General features: G+C 44.9%; 1 protein-coding gene across 9 annotated transcripts in view; it reads right to left on the bottom strand.

Moving 5' to 3' along the window:
- Positions 1–21,819, bottom strand: part of Stx16 (syntaxin 16) — a 28,424-nt gene extending 6,605 nt beyond the window's left edge. For 2 of the 9 annotated variants that reach the window (XR_015683231.1, XM_087653481.1), the window contains exons 1-4: positions 20,950–21,819; positions 2,348–2,455; positions 1,449–1,589; positions 558–723 (exon numbers count right to left, since the gene is read on the bottom strand). Coding sequence is in view for 6 of the 9 variants with exons in the window: in XM_087653481.1 (XP_087509607.1) it covers positions 558–723; positions 1,449–1,589; positions 2,348–2,455; positions 20,950–21,081 (547 nt within the window). In the remaining 3 variants the exon portion in view is untranslated. 9 annotated transcript variants of the gene reach the window in all.
- Positions 21,820–22,119: the final 300 nt, after the last annotated feature.

Genomic DNA, 22,119 nt, shown 5'->3' with positions numbered 1-22,119 from the left:
CTGTGTCTCTTCTGGAGACTCTCTAGTAAGCATTCTGATCGCAATCTGGAGGAATGAAATGAAGGCAGATATGTGGGAAAGGGAGCAGGGTTTCAGGAGTAAGTGGGGTTCTATCCCTGACAATGAAACAGAAAAACCCAGTTCCAGGGTAAGCTGATGCAAGACTGTTTGCACCCCGCTTTTAGGTCCCAAGGGCCGTGCAGATGTCATTCTGTGGAGGAACTGGCTCTGACATGTGTCATGAAAACCTACAGAGCCCAACGTCACGTCAACAAGGCTTCTACAACAGCACTGTGACCTTCAAAGTCTGCCCAGCCCAAGACGAGTGCTGTTCACCTGGACAGGAAGTCCCTGCCTCTGCACCAGGAGCCAGGCCTTCTCTCCTCAGCAAGGGTGCCTAGGGAGGCATCTTCCTCCTGTCCTGCCCAAAAGGTGTGAATGTGCCTAACTAGCTGTTAACAATGGGCAGTAGGTGCTGAGTGGAGAGACTGCCCCAAAGGAGGACAGAAAACACAACGCATTTTACTCAAGACTCCCTCCACAGGGCCTGCACTCACGTTTCAGGTAGTCAGACTGTGCATGCCGGAAGCTGGTAGACAGCTCCTGCAGGGCCTGTGCCAGGGAGGCCACCACATTCCGCAGTAGCCGCTCTTCCTGCTCCGAGCACGTCCTTCGTGCCCGGCTGGGCAGGGCCTGCACAGCACGCTGGCACCTATGGAAGAGCTGAGAGAATAGCTCTGGCTTACATCAAAAGCCTCTCCTAGCCAGGCCTCTGTCAGGAGGCACCCTGCTCCGCAGGCTTGTATAGAAAGGTCAGGTTGGATGGAGGTGTGTGTGTATGTGTGTGTGTGTGCGCGCGCACTGCAGGGGTGAAAGAGGGCGACTAGAGGTTACACACACACACACACACACAAAGACTTACCTAAATGTGCCTATGCTGCTCACTTCACACCCTGTTACTGTCTATATCTACTTGACTTCCTGCATGAGACAGGTACTAGTGTGACTTTTATGCCTATTTTACAGATGAAAAGGTAGAGTCAGAGACTGAAGTAGAAACACTGCATGGCTACTCAGCTACAAAGCTGGCTTTAGACATTTGGATATCTACTCTCAAATAAGTACAAAGGAGACTTTAACACACAAACACCAAAGCTTAAACTGGTGTTTACCAGTCATATCACCCAAAGATTGGTTCAAAACAGACCTGTGTTTTAGCACAAAATTGCAAGTCCTAGCAATTGCACATTTTAACATCAACAGCGGTATCTACCAACAACTGAAAAATAGTGCCCATACCTCCAAGAAAACCACATACTCTGAAAACCACTCATAGACTTTGGGTTTTCCCAAGTGCCTGTGAGTTTTAGGACAGTATCAGCTGGGTTTAGAGAGGGGCAAAGGCTGGGGTGGGGTCAGCAGCTCCCAGGATTGTCACGTGTCCTTACCTGTGTGACCTCCTGGGTAGTGATCTCGATGGCATGTTCCTCCTCGCTGCTGTCGTCCAGCGTGGGTCTGTTCAAATGCTTATCATGAAGGCTGGCTAACTCCCTCATCTTCTGTTTAATGCGGCCAACATCATACTGTATCTAAACAAATGCATTTCTCACTAGAATCTCACTCATGCCTGGCAGCCACCCAGCTGTATATTCAAGACAATTAGCTACACCACAGTCTGCATTCAGTTGAATTTAGTGGCTCACTGCTGACACACAGTAACTTTTAAAATTCACGTTATAAAGGAACAGAGAACACAAAAGCTAGAGAGATGCATCAGCAGTTCAGTGCAGAGGAGACTGGGTTCAGTTCCCAGCACCCGCATGGTGGCTCTCACCATCCGTGTAACGAGCTCCAGTGCTCTTTGATGCTCTCTGCTCAGACACACATACAAAGATGCACGTGTAGGCAAACACTAACACAAATAAAGTAAAATAAGCCAATAGCCGAGGTCACACGCCCTCAATCCCAGCACTGGGGAGGCAGAGGCAGGTGGATCTCCTGATTTCAAAGTCAGCCTGGGCTACACAGAGAAACCCTGGAAAAACCCTGCCTGGAAAAACCAAATAAACGTAAATAAATTTAAAACAAAGAAGCACACACTATTCCTTATTGCACAGTTTTGCATTTCTTTCTATGATTCAAGTAGCTGGTGGGAACGCTAAGTCCACATCATCTAGGCAGCCAGCCAGACAGTCTTCTTTACTATGTGGCACATAAATGAGCAAACTCACGCATGGCTATGTCTGAGGATAGGTCTAACTGTAGCCACAGTGACTCACACCACAGAGATTCTCTGCCTTCCCAACTTAAAAGACAAACAAACAAAAGGGAACATGTAGAGACTTACTTCGTCTACTCCGTCCACCCACTTTGGAGGGGACCGCTTTGTCACGCCAATTGCTGCTTCTGGATCTAGGCTGATGCCTGACACCAGCGCCATGCGGTCATCAGCCAGCTACAGGGAGTAACAGGCATTGGGAGGTGGTCAGAGGTCAGCATGGATGTGGCTCTCCCAACCCTCCCTGAGGATGTGGAATGGCAGGGAAATGCACGTGCCCGAGATACACGCTGGTCTCTGACACACTAGGGTCTGAGCTCCACTCCAATCTTTTCATGCACCACTTAACCTCCTTGGACATTCTTGTGGACACAACTTTGACGTGACCTGGCTACAGAAATGTCATGGAAATGTCAGAGACCAGTTCCCTATGTGAAGGCCCCTTCTCAGTGGCAGAGCTGAGGCAGGGCAGCGGAAGCAGAAAGTGAGTGACCCTCTGTGCAGATCAAGTTGTCCATTTACTCACCAGACTGTTAACCATGTGCTAACAGACGTCTAAGAATGCTTAGAAGGGCTAGCACGACTGCCCATGGCCAAAGCTGCCCTGGGGTTGGTGTCAGCCAACCTGCCTTCTAGCACACAGCTGAGTCTTTGCTACCTGTCCACCGGCTGCACTTCTCTTACTTTTAAATGACAGACAGCTTCTACTTTTTAAATTTGCAATATATATATTTTGCAACCTTTTATATATATAAAACCTTTGAAATTTCTGGGAGTGGGAGGGAAGTAACAGGATTAGCCTGGTTATTTATTTATTTTGCCTGGAGGCAAAGAATGGATCTGAAAGGATCTACAAGTCTCCAAAGCATGGGATTTTTAAATGCTAATTTCAAAAGGCCCAAATGATACCCATGACACAATGCGCAGTGGTCTACAGACATCCTTCTAGACAACCCTTTGTGAGTGAGCAATGTCTACCCCTTCCTTCCTTGTAATCATCTACATTTTTTTTTATTCATTTGAAAAGGTCATATTTGCTTACCTAACAATAAAGAGGCAAATCTAAAATTCTCACAAATGAAGAGAAAACTATACAAATGCAAATAATACAAGATAATAAAAACCTCAACTCTCCAAGTAACAACCCCTCCATTACTGAGAGCTCACACTCCAACTCCTACTGTTATCTTCAGTAACACCACACACACACACACACACACACTCACACACACACTCACACACTCACACACACACACACACACACACACACACACACACACACACCCTTCCTGTAGCCTGACCTCCACCTGCCCCAGCATCCCCACCACTGTCTACCTCAGCACTACAGGTCCATGCTCCTCCTATGCCCAGATTGATGGTGCATCCTTTAAGCACGCACCACTAGGAATTGCAAGACCTGGCAATTCTGCCACTTTAAGCCTTCACTAACAGTAAGTCTTATTTTAATCCTCACAAAAACCAGATGAACTGAGGAATATTATTTCAATTTATAAATACAGAATTGAAATTCAGAAAAGTTAAGCAACCTGGCTTTGGCCACCACGCTATTGGTAATGTGACAGATTAAAACCTGAGCCAGGAAGCCACAATTACTCTTATACCTAAACCACACAAAGACCCAACAAAGAAAGAGAACTTCAGACCAATTTCCCTTATGAATATCGACAGAAAAATACTCAATAAAATTCTGGCAAACCGAATCCAAGAGCACATCAAAACAATCATCCACCATGATCAAGTAGGCTTCATCCCAGGCATGCAGGGATGGTTTAATATACGGAAAACCATCAACGTGATCCATTATATAAACAAACTGAAAGAACAGAACCACATGATCATTTCATTAGATGCTGAGAAAGCATTTGACAAAATTCAACATCCCTTCATGATAAAAGTCCTGGAAAGAATAGGAATTCAAGGCCCATACCTAAACATAGTAAAAGCCATATACAGCAAACCAGTTGCTAACATTAAACTAAATGGAGAGAAACTTGAAGCAATCCCACTAAAATCAGGGACTAGACAAGGCTGCCCACTCTCTCCCTACTTATTCAATATAGTTCTTGAAGTTCTAGCCAGAGCAATCAGACAACAAAAGGAAGTCAAGGGGATACAGATCGGAAAAGAAGAGGTCAAAATATCACTTTTTGCAGATGATATGATAGTAAATTTAAGTGATCCCAAAAGTTCCACCAGAGAACTACTAAAGCTGATAGACAACTTCAGCAAAGTGGCTGGGTATAAAATTAACTCAAATAAATCAGTAGCCTTCCTCTACACCAAAGAGAAACAAGCTGAGAAAGAAATTAGGGAAACGACACCCTTCATAATAGACCCAAATAATATAAAGTACCTCGGTGTGACTTTAACCAAGCAAGTAAAAGATCTGTACAATAAGAACTTCAAGACTCTGAAGAAAGAAACTGAAGAAGACCTCAGAAGATGGAAAGATCTCCCATGCTCATGGATCGGCAGGATTAATATAGTAAAAATGGCCATTTTACCAAAAGTGATCTACAGATTCAATGCAATCCCCATCAAAATACCAATCCATTTCTTCAAAGAGTTAGAACAATTTGCAAATTCATCTGGAATAACAAAAAACCCAGGATAGCTAAAACTATCCTCAACAATAAAAGGACTTCAGGGGGAATCACTATCCCTGAACTCAAGCAGTATTACAGAGCAATAGTGATAAAAACTGCATGGTATTGGTACAGAGACAGACAGATAGACCAATGGAACAGAATTGAAGACCCAGAAATGAACCCACACACCTATGGGCACTTGATCTTTGGCAAAGGAGCCAAAACCATCCAATGGAAAAATGATAGCATTTTCAACAAATGGTGCTGGTTCAACTGGAGGTCAGCATGTAGAAGAATGCAGATCAATCCATGCTTATCACCCTGTATAAAGCTTAAGTCCAAGTGGATCAAGGACCTCCACATCAAACCAGATACACTCAAACTAATAGAAGAAAAACTAGGGCAGCATCTCGAACACATGGGCACTGGAAAAAATTTCCTGAACAAAACACCAATGGCTTATGCTTTAAGATCAAGAATTGACAAATGGGATCTCATAAAACTGCAAAGCTTCTGTAAGGCAAAGGACACTGTGGTTAGGACAAAACGGCAACCAACAGATTGGGAAAAGATCTTTACCAATCCTATAACAGATAGAGGCCTTATATCCAAAATATACAAAGAACTCAAGAAGTTAGACCGCAGGGAGACAAATAACCCTATTAAAAATGGGGTTCAGAGCTAAACAAAGAATTCACAGCTGAGGAATGCCGGATGGCTGAGAAACACCTAAAGAAATGTTCAACATCTTTAGTCATAAGGGAAATGCAAATCAAAACAACCCTGAGATTTCACCTCACACCAGTGAGAATGGCTAAGATCAAAAACTCAGGGGACAGCAAATGCTGGCGAGGATGCGGAGAAAGAGGAACACTCCTCCATTGTTGGTGGGATTGCAGACTGGTACAACCATTCTGGAAATCAGTCTGGAGGTTCCTCAGAAAATTGGACATTGAACTACCTGAGGATCCAGCTATACCTCTCTTGGGCATATACCCAAAAGATGCCCCAACATATAAAAAAGACACGTGCTCCACTATGTTCATCGCAGCCTTATTTATAATAGCCAGAAGCTGGAAAGAACCCAGATGCCCTTCAACAGAGGAATGGATACAGAAAATGTGGTACATCTACACAATGGAATATTACTCAGCTATTAAAAACAATGACTTTATGAAATTCGTAGGCAAATGGTTGGAACTGGAAAATATCATCCTGAGTGAGGTAACCCAATCACAGAGAAACACACATGGTATGCACTCATTGATAAGTGGCTATTAGCCCAAATGCTTGAATTACCCTAGATGCCTAGAACACATGAAACTCAAGACGGATGATCAAAATGTGAATGCTTCACTCCTTCTTTAAAAGGGGAACAAGAATACCCTTGGCAGGGAATAGAGAGGCAAAAATTAAAACAGACACAGAAGGAACACCCATTCAGAGCCTGCCCCACATGTGGCCCATGCATATACAGCCATCCAATTAGACAAGATGGATGAAGCAAAGAAGTGCAGGCAGACAGGAACCGCATGTAGATCTCTCCTGAGAGACACAGCAAGAATACAGCAAACACAGAGGCGAATGCCAGCAGCAAACCACTGAACTGAGAACGGGACCCCCCTTGAAGGAATCAGAGAAAGAACTGGAAGAGCTTGAAGGGGCTCGAGACCCCATATGTACAACAATGCCAAGCAACCAGAGCTTCCAGGGACTAAGCTAAAGACTATACATGGACTGACCCTGGACTCTGACCTCATAGGTAGCAATGAATATCCTAGTAAGAGCACCAGTGTAAGGGGAAGCCCTGGGTCCTGCTAAGACTGAACGTGATTGTTGGGGGGAGGGCAGCAATGGGGGGAGGATGGGGAGGGGAACACCCATAAAGAAGGGGAGGGGGAGGGATTAGGGGAATGTTGGCCCGTAAACCGGGAAAGGGAATAACACTAGAAATGTAAATAAGAAATACTCAAGTTAAAAAAAAAAAAAAAAAAAAAAAAACAAAAACCTGGGCCAGACTCCAGACTCCCCATCCCTTCCCACACTCTCACTCTTAGCAACCCAAGTAATACAATTACAGTTCACTAAGCAAATAGACCAGGACAAGAGGCTATGAAACGAAGAGCAAAGAAGACCCAGGGCTTCAGAGGTTCCTGGAGCAACTATACCAGCTGGAGAAGGTTCCAGAGCTCAAGTGCCAGACTGAGCAGGCTTGTCCTGACCACTCTGGAAACATTCCCACTCCACAGCCACCAAGAATGTCCTTGTGGGTTGTTTTTGTTTTTTTTTTTTTTTTTTTCCTATTCTTTTTTTCGGAGCTGGGAACCGAACCCAGGGCCTTGTGCTTGCTAGGCAAGCGCTCTACCACTGAGCCAAATCCCCAGCCCCGAATGACCTTGTGGGAAGTGCTTAGCCCCCAGCTCTGATGTGCTATTTTAGTAGAGCCTGACAGACTCCTTGACACTAGAGAGTGGACCCTGAACTCAGGTCCAGAAAACACACAAAGCACAGCTTTAAGCTGCACAGTAAGGAGTCATAGGAAGTGATCTCTAATGGTATCATTCTCCCATGGGCTCCAACAGAGAGCATATGAGCTTTTAACAAACAGGCAGTGCAGCTTTCACTGCAAATGTGCAGACATGACATCGTAAAGCACTAGTCCTCTCACTAGGAGTCACCAACCAGATGGACATCCAGCTGAAGTGGGCCACACTGTTTGAAGCAGCACTTTCTTTATATGAGACGTGTCCCCATTCAATGGACATCAAGACTGAGGTCAGGACACTCTTTTAATGGGTCCTAGGGAAGCCGGCAAACTAGAAGACCTCAGGAGGGATAGGCGCCAGCCTGCACAGCCACTACTGCTTTCCGGCGCTGCACCAAGACTGAGGACTTGCATGTGGCCAATTACTTGTCCCTGATAGAGTCTATGGCCATAGTTCATCATGACAGAAACCCAGTCCTAATGAGAAGAAATATTCCACATCTCTTATCAGTACAGGTCTGTAATGTGTATCACAGTGTGCACTACTGAAAAAGAACATGTGTTTTGTGAAGGGAAAACAACTGAAGATAACGTCAACTGTTTGAAACGGGAACAAACAGGAACATGAAAATGTATCTTAGCAGCAAAATAACTAATCACCCTTTCAACTTCCCCGAGCTCTCCTCACTAACGTGCGGTGCTCAGTACACAGGAGTCTCCAGGCTGCTGTCCTCTCCACAAAGCCATGCCTCTCCCCATTATGCCTACCTAATTTCAACTTGCCCTACTTCCCAAACCCAACACAAGTTAGGATTTTCTTAATAAACTTGTACTTTTGAAATAAAGAAAATCTTTGTATTTTTTTTAAATAAGGAAAGAAGTGCTATGTAAACTGCACATTAGAGAATTAAGAACTTAAGAATTTTTGTGTCTTAACTTGGGGCTGTCTTTCGAGAACCACGGGTTACTGGTCTCTTCAGAGCACTGTTCTGTACAGAATGCAGAGCCCCCCGCTGTCTTGACAGCATAGCTCATGCTTCCCTGCAGTGTCTATCTCCCTGCCTCCACTCCAGACATACAAATTCCTGACCTATGGAAGAAACATACGCACCCTGCCTTATAAATCCTGCTGTTGCAAACACACAGCCTTCCACTCCTACACACACACACAGTCAGTCAGACCTAAGGACGAGTGCAGAGATCTAGGCCGTTTGACAGAGGAACAAGAGCAGCTCGGACAGCAACTGGACTGCATGACCACTCGACACTTCCAGACGGGATGCTACAACCACAGTCTGCCAACTCTTGCAAAGGGCCTCAGTCAGCATGGCCTAAGAAGTCTCTAGGCTCAGGGAGCAGTGAACAAGCAGTGGATACAGGAATAGAGATGTCACAGTGAACTCATCTTAATCTGAGACTAAAATAATGCTATCTTCTCACGATGAAATTATTGAAAACACTTCCTCAACGGTACACAAAATAGAAAGCACGAACCTTGAGAAACCCACACACTGTCTTGATAATCTTGCTAACTCACCAACTTTCTTTCCTTAATGTCTGTACACAAGCTAAAAAACCAAGAGGGGACCTAACTGCCACCCGCCAGCACAGCACTGAGCACGCTTGCAGACCTGGTCTCTCAGCTGAAGACACAGTCCTTCCCAAGGCCTGGCTCCTACCTTCAGTGGGTGTTGAAACCTTTGGCATGGACACCTGCTCAGGCCACAAGGGCTGGGTTACAGGTCTAGGTGGTTCGGGATCCTCCTCACATTTATACCCTCTAATGTTTTAATAGCTTCCATCTTCTAGAAGATTACCTCTCCAAGGCAGAAAATGTAAAGAGCAGGCACAGAAGACCGGAGAGCAGATTCTACCCTGACAACAATGTGGATGGAGAATGGCCTCTTCCTCAGCCCAAAGTCTACAGCACATACTTCCTGAGCAAGAAAGAAAGCAGCGTCTCCAGGGCTCAGCTTCAATAGGAGAGTGGCTAACATGTCTGCCTGCAGAGCTACCTGAAGGGAGTAGGGGGCTCTCAGAACCATGGCTTCATGCCAGGACACCCAAGTGGCAGATGCTTACTACTCCCAGAAGACACTACCTTGAAGCCCAACACCCCCGCCCACCGTGAAGGGAGCCTCTGGACACCTTTCCCAACAACATCCCTAGTCCCTCACTCAGCACCTGGCCCTTCGCAGTAATGAACACACAATTATAATTAGCTGAATGAGTCAACAGTAAATGGGTGGAATGAATGGATGAGGTAAATAAAGTATGTCGCATATAATTCTAGAAGCTACACTTCATGAACAACATAATGGTGCTGGACAAGGGCAGGAAGTGAAGCATGCAGAGCCAAGAGCGAGAGTCAGAGACTGCTTAGCCACCGCACTTCCGCCAGGCTGCTGCCCACAGATGCTAGGCACGAGAAATGCTAATAGGGACCAAATATGGTAGTGCACATCTGTGACCCTAGTACCTGGGCTGCTGAGGAAGCAGGACTGCCAAGAACTGGAGACCAGCTTGGGCTTCATGGGGTGAGACCCTAACACCAAAACCGTGAAGAAACACAAAGTGGTCTTCAAGCTCCTCTCACACAAGACTAATCTTTAGAACCTGCCCCAACAGGAGGGGAAAGAATGGAAGCAAGCTGCTCATGAGGCTGACCTGAGGTGTTAAGACTATTTTACCTGTCATCCCACAACCACAACTCTTTCCTCAGCCCTCAAGGGTGTTCTAGCTTCAGTCCACTCAGTGAAGAGGACCTCATACCCTGATGTCACCACTGTTCCGTGTCTACCAGATTCTCTGTGTCAGGCCTAACCTAGCAGGAGTTTCTCTAGCAAACTCATCTTCACCTGCTGTGCCCCAAGTGACCCACCCCTAGCTTCACTCTTCTTTGGCCCAGGGCTAAGGGCCCAGGCTGCTAGCACTGAGGACCCTGCATGGGGACTAGAAAGCCTAGCCCTGGTACCTACCTAAGCATTAAGCTTTAGGCTAGGGTGTGTTTAATACAGAAGTGACACCTGCCAGGACTTACATCTGTGTGTGCAGTAAGAACAGGCTTGAAATTGAAGCTTTCTTTTCAGCTCACTCTCCCTCAGTCTCAGGAGGGCCCACTGTTAATGGTGTTCCACACATCTTTTCATCCCACAGAAATACAGGTTATTCTCCTTAAAACAAACAAGAAAGGGGCATAGGGCCTGCTGTCTTTGTGTGCAGCACCCTTCCCCGTTGGCCACGAGTGGGGAGCTCATTCCCTACTCGCTCTCAGAGGTACAGTGTGCCATGCGGACTACAGCTCTTCTGCCTTTTGCTTAACTGGCTCCCATGGATGGTGAGCGCTGCAGTCTGTTGTTATCACCAACTGGAAGTTTAGGCTTTCCTAATGTACAGCTAGAGCAAACCCAGGAGCTGGAACCTGCAGGTTTATAAACGGAAGTCATTCTGGTCTCCTGATCTGCCTTTCTATACAGACTTCCTCCCTCGGCCTGCCATCAGAAAAACCCCTGCTACTCCTTCATCACTGAGACACAAAGAACTACTAATGTGGTCAGCAGTAGTGTCACTTTCCTGCCCCCAGCCCTTTCAACAGGGCCACAAAAATCAACAAAACAAACACACACACACACACACACACACACACACACACACCCCAAGGGATGGAGATGCACACTTTCTACCTTCCTGGTGAGCTGCTGCTGTTGGGAAGGGGCTGAGGTGGGCATCTGCAGTAACAGTCTAAACACAGACAGCATCCCTTACGGCATCCATCGTGAGCATGGCGCTCCCCGCTCCCTCCCTACCTGCCTAAGACTTCCATCAGAGGGCCTGTCCCCCTGTCCTCCACCTCAACCCTAGATTCTCTGTCTCAGAAAGCAGGAGGCCAAGGTCTTCATCCTGTGCGCAGGTAGCTAGCTTTCCACTGGAGCTTCAGTGTGAACACAGGCGAAGTACAAAGTCATACATTCCACACAGTAACTCTAAATGTATGCAGGGCGAGTGTCATATATATGAACAAAGACTGCAGAAAAAGAGTTATTTTATAAACTAAAATCACCCAACAAACAAAAATCCCCAGGGCACAGTACCTCGTCCAGCTCCTGCGGTTGTGGTGTTGCCGTCGGGCCGTCCGCGCAGGAAGAGCAGAAGAAAGGCATGGGCAGACAGACACACAAGGCCATCAGGTGAGGAGACAGGTATCCAGTTACTCAAATTGACTACAAAACCCAACACTTAAAAGGTTGTCCTAGATTCTTTTTCTGGTAAAATGCTATGCCAGCCTGTGTTTTATTCACTACAGTTCTTTTGGTAAAGGAGATAGCAACCAGTCAACAGTTGTAAAAATTAAAGCGCACTGCGGGCAAGCAGAACATACTTGCTTCCTTTCACTAAACTATAGTAGCAATCTTTTTAGTAAGTATCAATTATCATCTGTAACATCACTTCTCAACTTCCTTAGGAAGATAAAATGCTAAAATAGAATGTTCTATGTCATATAAATGCATATTTTAACATGCCAATAAGCTCAGAGAATGCAACAAAATTAAAATATAAACAATCCACAAAAGTGTCTACCAATGGCTACATTCAAATACTCCCTAAGCACACTGTACAAATCCAATGCCCTGGCCATGATTTAGCCCGTCATGGAGGCACAGGTGGGAAGGGAAAGAAACCCTCCTGCTCTAGCTGCCCTGTGCTGTGATTAGGCACAGCCAGAGAGGGAAACACAACACGGCAAACTGAAAGGACAAAGCATCAGGTAAGAAGAACCCCATTTTAACCAGCACTGGGCACTCGAGGGTTAAATTTCGGTTGAAAATTAAAGATTCCTTTTCAGATCAGGGTGGAACTCTATCTTCTGAGGAGACAGTTACTAATGACAGATAATCTAAACAACAAGGTCCTTTTTTCTACAATATTGATCATGGAAATAATCAGTGGTAAATTTCAATAAACAACTGCGATGATTTTTTTGTTCAGCAGTAATTTTTAAAAAAACATAATTTTCTTATTTAAAGATTAGCAGTGCAAATGAAGCTTGATTATTAATACCAAAGTATTATCACACAATGCTAGCAAAAAAAAAAAACCAAAACAAAAAAACAGAACAACAACAACAACAACAAAATCCAAACACAGACTGATCACAGGACAATGCCTTATCTAACAATCTAAGAGGTGAGCCTCTTGGTGTGGAGAGACTCAGCACCCTGCACTTCCCCCGATGGTGCCAAGATGCATCACACAGGCCATCACACAGGTGTGCACTGCTAGGGTTGGGGCTGAGGAGACTAAGTCATGGAAGCAGTTCATTTTATCTCATCTCATTTTGCTATAAAAAAAAACATGTAATTTTTTAAAAAAGCTTAGCAATCAGAAAGAGAGCACGGACATCCTTTTTATCAATAAAATACATAGATGTAAGAGGAAGAACACCATGGAGTTTGAGCCTAGGTCCCTTTGAGGGTCCTCCCTGGGCTTCATCTTGGAAACCTGCACAGCGAGCCACTGTCTAAGCAGCCTTGCACCTGAGTCAGTGCTGTGTGTAGAGTTATTAGCTGGCCGCACACATCCTCCTCTTCTCATTCCCACAATTACTAGGCACTGAGAGGTGAAACTACAATCACCAGACTCTAGGAGTAAAGGCAACACTTACAAATGCTCAAAACTACACTTGGAAACACCGTAGTCATAGTGTTTGCTGATGGAGGCAGCCCAGGTGCACCAAGCCTTTCCCAGCCCACCCTCCAGCCTTGATTTTTATTAATAATTCCTGGAATTACTTGCACATCAGGAATAAATTTAGCATACCACCTTTTCAAAGACCACCCTCATTTTATTTCTTACAAAAAACGGAGATTTTTTAAAACTCCCACCGCAAAATTACCACGAAATTTAGTCAAGACCTGAATAAAACTTAAGAACTGCCATCAGGAAAGCACATAACATAGTGCAGTGAGACCACATTACTACCCAGACACGGCATAACATAGTCCAATGAGACCACCTTACAACCCAGTCATGGCATAACATATTCCAGTGAGACCACCTTACTACCCAGCCATAACATAACATAGTCCAGTGAGACCACCTTACAACCCAGTCATGGCATAACATATTCCAGTGAGACCACCTTACTACCCAGTCATGGCATAACATAGTCCAGTGAGACCACCTTACTACCCAGCCATAACATAACATACTCCAGTGAGACCACCTTACTACCCAGTCATGGCATAACATAGTGCAGTGAGACCACTTACTACCCAGTCATGCCATAACATAGTCCAGTGAGACCACCTTACTACCCAGCCATAACATAACATACTCCAGTGAGACCACCTTACTACCCAGTCATGGCATAACATAGTGCAGTGAGACCACTTACTACCCAGTCATGCCATAACATAGTCCAGTGAGACCACCTTACTACCCAGTCTTGGCATAACATAGTCCAGTGAGACCACCTTACTACCCAGCCATGGCATAACATAGTGCAGTGAGACCACCTGACTACCCAGCCATAACATAACATAGTCCAGTGAGACCACCTTACTATCCAGTCATGGCATAACATAGTGCAGTGAGACCACCTTACTACCCAGTCATGGCATAACATAGTGCAGTGAGACCACCTTACTACCCAGTCATGGAATAACATAGTTGACTGAGACCACCTGACTACCCAGCCATAACATAACATAGTCCACTCAGACTACCTTACTACCCAGTCATGGCATAACATAGTGCAGTGAGACCACATTACTACCCAGTCATGGCATAACGTAGTGCAGTGATACCACCTTACTACCCAGTCATGGCATAACATAGTCCACTAAGACCACCTTACTACCCAGTCATGGCATAACATAGTCCAGTGAGACCACCTGATTACCCAGCTATAGCATAACATGGTGCAGTGAGACCACCTTACTACCCAGCCATAACATAACATAGTGCATTGAAACCCACCTTAGTACCCACTCATGGCATAACATAGTCCAGTGAGACCACCTTACTACCCAGTCATGGCATAATATAGTCCAGTGAGACCACCTTAAGACCAGCTATAACGTAACATAGTCCAGTTAGACCATCTTACTACCAGCCATAACATAACATAGTGCAGTGAGACCACCTTACTAACCAGTGATGTCATAAAATAGTGCAGTGAGACTACCTTACTACCCAGTCATGGCATAACGTAGTCCATGGAGACCACCTTACTACGCAGCCATAACATAGTCCACTCAGACCACCTTACTACCCAGTCATGGCATAACATAGTGCAGTGAGACCACCTGACTACCCAGCAATAACATAACATAGTGCAGTGAGACCACCTTACTACCCAGCCATGGCATAACATAGTGCAGTGAGACCACCTTACTACCCAGTCATGGGATAACATAGTCCAGTCAGACCACCTTACTACCCAGACATGGCATAACATAGTGCAGTGAGACCACCTTACTACCCAGTCATGGGATAACATAGTCCAGTCAGACCACCTTACTACCCAGACATGGCATAACATAGTGCAGTGAGACCACCTTACTACCTAGTCAAAACATAACATAGTGCAGTGAGACCACCTTACTACCCAGCCATGGCATAACATAGTCCAGTGAGACCACCTTACTACCCAGTCATGGCATAACATAGTCCAGTGAGACCACTTACTACCCAGTCATGGCATCACATAGTCCAGTGAGACCACCTTACTACCCACTCATGGCATAACATAGTCCAGTGAGACCACCTTACTACCCAGTCATGGCATAACATACTCCAGTGAGACCACCTTACTACCCAGTCATGGCATAATATAGGTAGTGAGACCACCTTACTACCCAGTCAAGGCATAGTTGACTCAGACCACCTGACTACCCAGCCATGGCATAACATAGTGCAGTGAGACCACCTGACTACCCAGCCATAACATAACATAGTCCAGTGAGACCACCTTACTATCCAGTCATGGCATAACATAGTGCAGTGAGACCACCTTACTACCCAGTCATGGCATAACATAGTCCAGTGAGACCACCTTACTACCCAGCACCACTTTTTTAACCTTTATATTGTCTAATCCAAGCCTTGTGGCCTGCCTACCCATGGCATGCAATCAAGAAAACATTGAAAAATTCCAAATAGCATTTGGAATTTATAGTCTAAAGGATTTTATACATAAAACTGAGAAGTGGAAAGCCATCTGTGTTTGCTCAGGGGTCTGAAAGAGTTGAGCAAAGTGAGCTGGAAGCCCAGGTCTGCGCTATACGACTGCTGTTTACTTTACTCCCATTGCTGCCAAAATAAAAGTTTGCTTCACTCTCATTCAGCAAAGGAGGCTCATTCCTAAGTCTCCTGCTCAAACAGAATCTTTACACGCAAAAAAGCAAATACATCAAGGAGAAATATATAATGATTTCATACTTGGAGCCTACAGACAGAGAGAGACATGGTTTTCCAGGAGACTGAGAAAACCATGAATTTACTGGATGGTTGTACAAAGCAAAAACCAAAAACCAATCCAATCAAAACCAAACCAAAAACAGGCTAGCTTACTGCAAGAAAAAAAAAATTACATTAAACAACTACATCCTTCCATATCTACTAGGCAGCAACCAGGGCCAGTGTGACCAGCATGTTACACACACTGCCAAATTCACGAGGGGGCTGACTCCACTACCCCATCATTCTGCTCAACTAAACCATCTAAGCGCCAGCCTCATCAGTATGACTCAAGGTTACACGTGGGACAGGCTCAGCCTCGCCAGGCACAGAGTAAGCACTCAATAAATCTTCACTAATGTTACAGTCAAGACTGAGTAAGGACCTCGGTTTCCTATAACCGTAGTTAATCCTTAGGTTTCCCCCACCCCCAAACACAGATTTTATTAAAAATAATGTGCTAGTTTCAAACTAATCTAGGAGCAATTAAGTCTAGCTTCCATTTATAGATGGTGCATGCTTTTACTGCAGAGTATGGATCAGCAGTCAGCACCAACCAGCACTCTCACCCCTGGCTCAGACTCAGCTCAAGAACCAAGAAAACAAGAGCAGCTTGGTGTCCGCCTTTCAGTCATCCCAAGATTAAACTTTAAAACAATCACACACACACACACACACACACACACACACACACACACACACACACACACTAATTAGGCTACGTGAATCCATTCAGGTCCCTGAAGCTAACTGCTTTCAATTGCCGACATGAGGCACTGCCTGTACTTGGCAGACATGATGTCAAAGAGTGGCTTCTGCACAGTGCTGGAGCTCTTCTAGGTATTTTTCATTAGTAACCTTGAGCTGACAGCCACACTGTTGTTGACTATGGATCTCTCCTTTTCAATTTAAAGGTAAGGTTGTGTGCTTTGGTCAGGAGAAACAAGTATTAAAACAGAACTGCAGAAAACACTGCTGAATTGATGGGGCCACCAGAGATCACCTCACTCAAAATCCTCAATTTAGCAAGGAGACAAAAGATGTCCAAAAAGATTACATCCACAGCAGAGCAGGGCTTAGACTGAATTCCCAGACTCGCATCCATCTCTCTCTCCCTGTATCACATGCTGCCCGACGGACAGCGTGATGGATGCCCAAAAACCAAGGCAGAACACAAGTCCTGAAAATCACCAACAAGTGCCTTTGGCTTGGGTGCAAAAGCCAGCCCCAGTCGTTTCTAACAGTTAACTTTACTAACATAAACACGAGACATAAGTGGGTAGAAATCTGGGTAGATGCTGTGCTGAATTTTAAAAAGAGTAGAGAAAAATCAGCTCTCATCCACAGGGGACAAACTTAAACTATGCGTCTGACCCGGGATGGCTGGACCTAGAACAACCCTCCAGGGAGCCAGGCGGCTGAGAGGGTCCACATGCGGGAAGAGTCAGTGTCCTCTGCTGCAGACAGACCACCAAGTGGGAGGCAGGAAAATCGCTGGCATTGATAAAGAAAAACACATTTCAGAAGTAAAAGGTAACAGCTGCCGACTGCCCTGCCCATTGCAGAAGTGTCCAGCAGGGAAACATGAAGGTTCCACAAAAAGGGACATTGGGCCAAGGCCTTTAGGTTCAGTCTGGCCCTTGGGACATTCTGTTGCTTGTTTTTGCTGCTGCAAATCCTCCTTAAATCCACCCTTACTTGCGACACATCTACCTGCACCTACTTTGCATGCACAGCTCCTACAGCAATCATCACCAACAAACTTAGAGCTTTCTCTTCAAACTACTTAAAAAAAGATGGGACTCATGCTTTTAAACGTTCAGGCTTCTACTGTGGTTTGTTTTGCACTGTGTGAGAAACGCACATCCACACACGGCTCTGCGATCCACTTCTGTAGTACTGTTTTCATGTAAGGACACAAAAGCCCCATGTTCAATCTTTAAACAAAAGCTGTTATGTTAGGTATTTACTATCGGTTACACACGAGACAAGCCACACCCCAAAAGCAATGTGCCCTGCTAATTAGAAATGTAGATTTCCAGGTAATGATCTTTAAAAATTAAATTCTCTGGTTTGCTTACCTCCTTTTTAATTATCCAGGTTTAAATATGCAGTTACAATTGTCTCTTTGTCTTACTGACTAAGACAGGTACATACTTTTAAAGTTTCTATTTGTGATTTCTCCATGCTGAAATATCTGCTTAAAATACAATAAGAAAGTAAAGGGGTTCAGGTCCCTGAGGAAAAACTGCATGCCTGGGTCTAAGTCAGCAAAGCTCTGCTTTCCGGCTTCCTATGTCTGTGAGAGCAGAATATTTAAAATCAGTGCTACCTTAGTAGTGAGCACTTAAAGACATCTAGCAGAATTAACAATTTTAATTACAATTAGTTGGATAATCTAATATCATCTAATATCTTGTCCATATTCAAAGCTGACCGATAAACTCCTGATTTACTACATGATTTTGAAATTTACAAGTCAAAAAGCGTGGTTCTCAAATCTGCTCTGAGCTAGAAGCACTGCACGAATGACGCTGTAGTTTTTAAAAATTGTCTCAAGCATATCTTTTTTTTAATAAAATATCTGTAATGCTTTTTTGACTCCCAGAACAGTTATAAAAAATTATAATCTCTATTCTGTTAATATCTTGATATTCTTGACTATTTTGGGTGCAGAAATAATTTGTGAAAAAAACCTCATGAACAAATTGAAAAACAACGGTGTCAGAGACAGATTTACAGCTGTCTGTATTTTAAATAACAATTAAAATGTAGAAATATAAAAATGTAGTTTTGCTTTTTAAATTGTAACTCAGGCAAACTATTTTTATTGGACTGAAAGAAAGCTGGGTTGTTTTTTTTTGGGGGGGGGGCAGGCTGAACTGAACATAGGTATTTCCACGAACTGGAGTTTCCTTTTTAGTCATCGAAGAAAAATTCCAGAAGCACAGGCTCATAAAAGCATGCAGTATTTTCAGTAGTGTGACATATGAAAATATTTTTAATGTTCTTGACTTCAACATGAATTTTAGCTGGATTTATAAATTAGTTTCAAAAAACTGTCTGAATTTGTTAAATAGAGCTGTATATTTCTTGACATTACCTGCTTTTCCAAACCATATACTATAGCTAAGCAGTTTAAACTTATTTTATTCCACATATATAGATATAGATATACAGATATACATTCAAATTATCTAACTTAGGAAAATATTTAAAAAAGCAGTTGGACTCAGTAATGTATTGTTGAAAAGCTGCCGGTCCAAGATACTGTGTTTTTAAACTCCCTGAATTAAGCGTCAAAATTTTTCTCTCAGGTTACCTAAAGGTTCAGGATACTTCAACCTAACAGAATTAAATTTTAAAAAACAAACATCTTTTTCATCAGTTAAAACGGAGACCCCAGAAGCTCTAGTGTGGGCTTAGCTGTTTTGTTTTGTTTTCCCCACGGGGTAGCATAAAATTAAGTCGTAAGAACAGGGGATCCTCACTAGCATAACCAAAGACCCATGGATTACATTCATTCACTATTTCTCAGTTTATTTCTGGAGACTCTTTTCAAAAACCGCGTTAGAATGAACACATTTCCGTGCTGACATTTTTCTCCTACTTATTTCCGTGTAATATTATTCCTTTCGGCTTACAAATGTAGAAATCCCTCAAACACAAATGTAAACAAAGCCTCATCACACTCTGGCTAGTTCTCTATGCCTTGTGGCCGGAGTTTACATCCTGTATCCTTTTATCTTTAAAATTGCCTGCACGGCTTAAAAATCCCTTTTCTGTGAACAATATAGACAAAAATATTTTCCACGGTGACCTAAAAAGGGATAACTGTCTTGGCAACACAGTGACAGTCACGACACACAGCTTAATTTTTCATTAGCACTTCAATAAATGATAAAAGGAAAAAATTAAAAGGTAATATAGTGTTTAAAAGGCGAGGAAGCTTCAGGGTTTCACGAACTGTATTTCAAATGCAGCCCCCTAAGGTCTTGGGGTGACCATGCACTCCCCCATGCTTCAAGGCCGCTTCCATTCAAACCTTCCCTTTTCAATTAAAGGTATTATTACAAAGCTAACAATATTCATCTGGCTGCACTATTCAGACCCGCCCCCTATCTGAGATAGCAGGAAACTGAAGCTCTGGAAGCCAAAGCCTCCATCGAAAACAAACCAAATACAGCAATCTTTCTGGAACATTGCTTTGAAAAAGAACAACAACAACAACACCTTACACTGCTAGGCGAAAAGTGAAGTTCTAGTCAATAAAATCAAAAGCCATGTGCTATTTTGGGGGGCTAATTTTCACATCCGCATCATGTTCTTATAAAAAAAAAAAAAAGTTCGAATGGAGAGGAACGCTTAATTTCCTGTGTGGGAAATGGAAAACGAAGCTCCCAGCACCTTGCAGTCTCACCAACGTGAGACCTCGGGTTGAAAAAAAAAAAAAAAAAAGAACAACAAAAAAACAGCAAAGCAATTACTCCTAGAGTACATGGCCACACCGAGGACTGGGGCCACTGGGGAAAAAATGGTGAAAAAGAAAATGAGCAAAACACATACACACATACACACACACATATACACACACAGAACAACTCCTTCCTGGGGGGAGGGTGCAGGGGGGGGGTTGCTCTGCAAGGATTTGAGTCAGTTAACCAACCACCTGGCCCACAGAACCAAAGTGAGGCCATTGCAGGGGGGCGGGGAGGAGGGGAGGGACAAACAAAACAAAACAAAACAAAAAGAAGGATGGAGCAAGGCCTAGGTTCCAAGTCCTCGTGCTAAAGCATATGTAAATCGAGGCTGTCCGTCGTGCAGAGTCGACGGATGGTGGGGGAGGGGGGCTGGGAGGCCCAAGGAGTGAGAAGGCTAAAGTAAAGTAGGTCAGGGATTGATACTGTGGTCCCCATTGGGGGTTGTTGGGTGCCCCATGACCCCTGGCCAAGGAACCCTTCCAATTAAGTATCACTCCTGGTCGTCGTCGCCTTGTGGTTGTTGTCGTTGTTCTTTTTTTCTTTCTTTTTAGACAGAGAGACAGACAGAGACAGACAGACAGGCAGAGCCGCAGTGCACACGGTGTGTGTGTCTGGAGAGGCCGCCAGGAGACTCACCGCAGCAATGCTACGTGAATGCAGAGGGCTGGAGGTGGTGTGACTACTCACTTGCTCGGCTAACAGCTGCCGGTTTTGGATGGAATTATTCCGCAACAACAAGAAAGCGTCGGTTAAACGCCTGGTGGCCATGTCTCACCCTTTGTGACCACCCTCTCAGGGTCCCCCACCCCCTTATAGTCCTGATTTTTCACTTTCTTTCTCTTGGTCTGGCCTAGCTGGTCCACTCTTGCATAGAAACCTCTCTTGACAAGGCCTTAGGCTTTTAAGGCACAATTTTGCGCTCCACCAAAGCGCAAAGACCCCTCCCCAAATAACCACCTAGGCTTTCCAATTGTCTGACTCCCCCTACCCAAGGCCTGGCTCAGATCTCAAAGCACTTGAATTCCCCCAATCCTTGCGTAGAAATCTAACGTCCTGGAGACCCCTCCCCAATCCAACCTTGGATCTACAAGCGTCTAACGCGCCAATCCGGCTAGGGGATGGAAAAGACCCCTACCCACTCATTTTCTAAGACCTCCCCAAAGGTGCTGGCGCCCTAACCCTAATGTGTCTGGCATGTGGCTCTAACTTGGGAGTTTGGGTTAACTCTCCTCACAAAAGGCCTGCTTCAAACAGGCCAGCCCAGGACTACAAAAAGCGTCTACAGCTCCCATATGGCGACTGAGTCTATTATGGCTCAGGTCGACCTAACCCCTTTCTTTCCTGGGTGGCCTGGTTCTCCACTGCCAGCAGGCTGTAGGCCTTCAATAAGGACCTCACGGCCTGCCTCCCCGGCCTCCTCACTCCTCTTCAATCCTCTTCACCGGCAACCCTCCATCCCGGGATCTGGCTGCAACCCTGCCCAAGCCGGCTTCCGTGCTGTGGTCCCGGGCTCTAGCGTTCCCCAGCCCTCTTCCTGTCCGTCCCTCGCGGGTGCCCCCCTGCGACATTCATGAGTTTACTTGCAACGTTCCGGGAGCGGGAGCTCCCTTATTGCCCTGCCCCGGGGATGGGAGCGCTCCGCCCTCTCTGGGGTATTTCCCGGGGTGTCCTGTTCCCCTTTTCCTAAGTGTGTTGAGGCTTTAGGGCAGGCGTCCTGGCCCGAAAAAGGCTTCAAAAACTTGGCCCTAGAGCCGAAAACCACCACTGGAGTCCAGGCAATTGTGAACTTCTAGAAGAATTGTCAGG

Source organism: Rattus norvegicus, chromosome 3 (genome assembly GCF_021556685.1).
Source record: "Rattus norvegicus strain SHRSP/BbbUtx chromosome 3, alternate assembly SHRSP_T2T, whole genome shotgun sequence".
In the NCBI taxonomy this organism is placed as follows: Eukaryota; Metazoa; Chordata; class Mammalia; order Rodentia; family Muridae; genus Rattus; species Rattus norvegicus.
Note: the sequence above shows the minus strand (reverse complement) of the source record. Positions and strands in the feature narration are given on the sequence as shown.